Source organism: Palaemon carinicauda, chromosome 2, assembly GCF_036898095.1.
Source record: "Palaemon carinicauda isolate YSFRI2023 chromosome 2, ASM3689809v2, whole genome shotgun sequence".
Classification (NCBI taxonomy): Eukaryota; Metazoa; Arthropoda; class Malacostraca; order Decapoda; family Palaemonidae; genus Palaemon; species Palaemon carinicauda.
In genome coordinates, this window is record NC_090726.1 from 51,063,245 (window position 1) to 51,068,244 (window position 5,000).

Consider the following 5,000-nt stretch of genomic DNA (forward strand, 5'->3'; position numbering starts at 1 on the left):
AATGAACTCGCTTGCCCGTGAGTTCGTTGCTTTAATGAACTCGCTTGCCCTTGAGTTCGTTGCTTTAATGAACTTGCCTGCCCTTGAGTTCGTTGCTTTAATGAACTTGCTTGCCCTTGAGTTCGTTGCTTTAATAACCTTGCTTGACCTTGAGTTCGTTGCTTTAATAAACTTGTTCGCCCCTGAGTTTGTCGCTTTAATGAACTTGCTTGCCCTTGAGTTTGTCGCTTTAATAAAATTTCTTGCCCTTTAGTTCGTTGCTTTTATAAACTTGCTTGCCCTTGAGTTCGTAACTGCAATGAACTCGGTTGCCCCTGGGTTCGTAACTGCAATGAACTCGGCTGCCCCTGGGTTCGTAACTGCAATGAACTCGGCTGCCCCCCGAGTTCGTAACTGCAATGAACTCGGCTGCCCCCTGAGTTCGTAACTGCAATGAACTCGGCTGCCCCCTGAGTTCGTAACTGCAATGAACTCGGCTGCCCCCTGAGTTCGTAACTGCAATGAACTCGGCTGCCCCCTGAGTTCGTAACTGCAATGAACTCGGCTGCCCCCTGAGTTCGTAACTGCAATGAACTCGGCTGCCCCCTGAGTTCGTAACTGCAATGAACTCGGCTGCCCCCTGAGTTCGTAACTGCAATGAACTCGGCTGCCCCCTGAGTTCGTAACTGCAATGAACTCGGCTGCCCCCTGAGTTCGTAACTGCAATGAACTCGGCTGCCCCCTGAGTTCGTAACTGCAATGAACTCGGCTGCCCCCTGAGTTCGTAACTGCAATGAACTCGGCTGCCCCCTGAGTTCGTAACTGCAATGAACTCGGCTGCCCCTGAGTTCGTAACTGCAATGAACTCGGCTGCCCCCTGAGTTCGTAACTGCAATGAACTCGGCTGTCCCTGAGTTCGTAACTGCAATGAACTCGGCTGTCCCTGAGTTCGTAACTGCAATGAACACGGCTGCCCCCTGAGTTCGTAACTGCAATGAACACGGCTGCCCCCTGAGTTCGTAACTGCAATGAACACGGCTGCCCCCTGAGTTCGTAACTGCAATGAACACGGCTGCCCCCTGAGTTCGTAACTGCAATGAACTCGGCTGCCCCCTGAGTTCGTAACTGCAATGAACTCGGCTGCCCCCTGAGTTCGTAACTGCAATGAACTCGGCTGCCCCCTGAGTTCGTAACTGCAATGAACTCGGCTGCCCCCTGAGTTCGTAACTGCAATGAACTCGGCTGCCCCCTGAGTTCGTAACTGCAATGAACTCGGCTTCCCCTGAGTTCGTAACTGCAATGAACTCGGCTTCCCCTGAGTTCGTAACTGCAATGAACTCGGCTTCCCCTGAGTTCGTAACTGCAATGAACTCGTCTGCCCCCTGAGTTCGTAACTGCAATGAACTCGGCTGCCCCCTGAGTTCGTAACTGCAATGAACTCGGCTGCCCCCTGAGTTCGTAACTGCAATGAACTCGGCTGCCCCCGGAGTTCGTAACTGCAATGAACTCGGCTGCCCCCCGAGTTCGTAACTGCAATGAACTCGGCTGCCCCCTGAGTTCGTAACAGCAATGAACTCGGCTGGTTCCCGAGTTCGTAACTGCAATGAACTCGGCTGCCCCCTGAGTTCGTAACTGCAATGAACTCGGCTGGTCCCTGAGTTCGTAACTGCAATGAACTCGGCTGGTCCCTGAGTTCGTAACTGCAATGAACTCGGCTGGTCCCTGAGTTCGTAACTGCAATGAACTCGGCTGGTCCCTGAGTTCGTAACTGCAATGAACTCGGCTGGTCCCTGAGTTCGTAACTGCAATGAACTCGGCTGGTCCCTGAGTTCGTAACTGCAATGAACTCGGCTGCCCCCTGAGTTCGTAACTGCAATGAACTCGGCTGCCCCCTGAGTTCGTAACTGCAATGAACTCGGCTGCCCCCTGAGTTCGTAACTGCAATGAACTCGGCTGGTCCCCGAGTTCGTAACTGCAATGAACTCGGCTGGTCCCCGAGTTCGTAACTGCAATGAACTCGGCTGGTCCCAGAGTTCGTAACTGCAATGAACTCGGCTGGTCCCCGAGTTCGTAACTGCAATGAACTCGGCTGGTCCCCGAGTTCGTAACTGCAATGAACTCGGCTGGTCCCCGAGTTCGTAACTGCAATGAACTCGGCTGCCCCCTGAGTTCGTAACTGCAATGAACTCGGCTGCCCCCTGAGTTCGTAACTGCAATGAACTCGGCTGCCCCCTGAGTTCGTAACTGCAATGAACTCGGCTGCCCCCTGAGTTCGTAACTGCAATGAACTCGGCTGCCCCCTGAGTTCGTAACTGCAATGAACTCGGCTGCCCCCTGAGTTCGTAACTGCAATGAACTCGGCTGCCCCCTGAGTTCGTAACTGCAATGAACTCGGCTGCCCCCTGAGTTCGTAACTGCAATGAACTCGGCTGCCCCCTGAGTTCGTAACTGCAATGAACTCGGCTGCCCCCTGAGTTCGTAACTGCAATGAACTCGGCTGCCCCCTGAGTTCGTAACTGCAATGAACTCGGCTGCCCCCTGAGTTCGTAACTGCAATGAACTCGGCTGCCCCCTGAGTTCGTAACTGCAATGAACTCGGCTGCCCCCTGAGTTCGTAACTGCAATGAACTCGGCTGCCCCCTGAGTTCGTAACTGCAATGAACTCGGCTGCCCCCTGAGTTCGTAACTGCAATGAACTCGGCTGCCCCCTGAGTTTGTAACTGCAATGAACTCGGCTGCCCCCTGAGTTTGTAACTGCAATGAACTCGGCTGCCCCCTGAGTTCGTAACTGCAATGAACTCGGCTGGTCCCTGAGTTCGTAACTGCAATGAACTCGGCTGGTCCCTGAGTTTGCAACTTCGATAAACTCCATTGTCGCTGGCATCGTATTTTCAATATGCTCTCTTATCAATGAGATTGTAACTTCGATAAATTATCATTCTTGTGTTTATAACTTCAATACACGCGATTGTCCTTTAGTTCGTAACTTCAATAGACTGAGTCCATCTTAAATAATATCCATATAGTCACCCGTGAGTAAAAAGTAATTTTCTTCAAAAATCAGTCATACATTCTCTCCCCAGTGATCGTTAACCATATATCAATTAGTTTCATGAATTCCCATAAATGAAAATTACTTTTTGGAGTGTTAACTCATTTTTGACGAGTTATCTACGTAGGTGAAAAGAATCCTAAGGGTAATGGATATTATCTGCACATGAACATAATCTTAGTTTTAATATTTAAAGCAAGACTAACGGTGGCTTCATGTGTAGAAGGATGTTTCCGGTTGTGGCACCCTCCATTTGATACATAAACAGCATTCCACTACTCAGAGCATAAGCATTACAAGTAAGCTACTTACGAAACGGGATTGCAGTCGCTGTGATACTTTTCCATAACGGCTTAAATTTACAACAAGTTATACTCTGCAACATTGAAGCCTTAATATCAAACCATCTTTACTCCAAGTAATAGCGTATTTCACTACAGACTTCCTTTTAACAAAGTTAAACTCCTTTCTTTTGAAACTAACACTAATTTTTTATCAAGACAGCTTACATGTTTATAAATAGAAGATCACTTACTTTGGAGATGTTTATTCAAAACTTCTTCAAACACAGAAATTTGGCTCAAATATTCGCTTTCTCAACTACCCGTCTCTTTTGATGCCTCCTGTCAAAGAGCGAGATGTTTGTTGTTCTTGATTAAGACTCGCAAAGAGAAATTTTGTCTGAACAACTTCCTGGAGGTAATAAGAACTCTACTACACGATCACACACGTGTTGGGGGCTAGAGCTCTGTCAGGGATACGTCTTGTTAGGCGTATGCTTTTCTATGTTATATATTCAATATATCTTTATAGTATATATAGTATATATATTTATAATTATATATGTAATATATAGTATATATTCATGTATGTATTCATATATATTGATATATATTTATATATAAGTATATATAAGTATATATGTAAATATACATGTATTTATATATAATATATATATAGTATGTATATTTATATATATATAAATGTAATATATACATATATATATATATATATATATATATATATATATATATATGAATATATATTTATATAATATATTATATATATATGAATATATATTTATATAATATATTATATATATATGAATATATATTTATATATATTATATATACATATATGTATTTATATATAATATATATATATACAGTATATATATATGTATATATATATATGAACATATATTTATATAATATATTATATATACATATATGTATTTATATATAATATGTAATATATATATATAGTATATGTTAATATTTATAAATATAATATATATACAGTATATATATGTATGTATATGTATATATATATATATATATATATATATATATATATATATATATATATATATATATATATATATATATATATATATATATATATATATAATGTATGTATATATGTATGTACTGTATATATGTAACATATATGGTTATATTTATATATAGATATATACATATATATATGTATATATACATATATATATAGATATTCATATATATATATATATATATATATATATATATATATATATATATATATATATATATACTGTATATATATTAATCAAATAGTGTACTTTATCAGACTGGTATATGAGTGAAATTTTAATAGATCAAAATGTTAAACTTTTTATAGCAATATGAGTCTGTATTAATAAATGTATATATATATATATATATGTATATATATGTATATATATATATATATATATATATATATATATATATATATACATATATATGTATATATATGTATATATCTATGCACGCATATGCTATTCATGAGTATATAAGTGTATATATACTGTATGTATATTACTCAAATAGTGTCTTATATCAGATCAATATTAGACTGGTAAATGAGAGCGAAATTTTCATAGGTAAAAATTTTAAACGTTTTTATGGCAATTTGAGTGTATATATGTGTCGATATGTTTGTATGCATA

General features: G+C 40.2%; 1 protein-coding gene across 1 annotated transcript in view; it reads right to left on the bottom strand.

The window, feature by feature from the left end:
* LOC137616527 (apolipoprotein Eb-like) overlaps positions 1 to 5,000 on the bottom strand; it is a 10,909-nt gene that overhangs the window by 1,078 nt on the left and 4,831 nt on the right. Inside the window, exon 2 of the mRNA XM_068346368.1 lies at positions 1 to 227. This exon is cut by the window's left edge and continues 1,078 nt beyond it. Coding sequence (XP_068202469.1) covers positions 1 to 227 — 227 coding nt within the window. The remainder of the gene's footprint in view (positions 228 to 5,000) is intronic.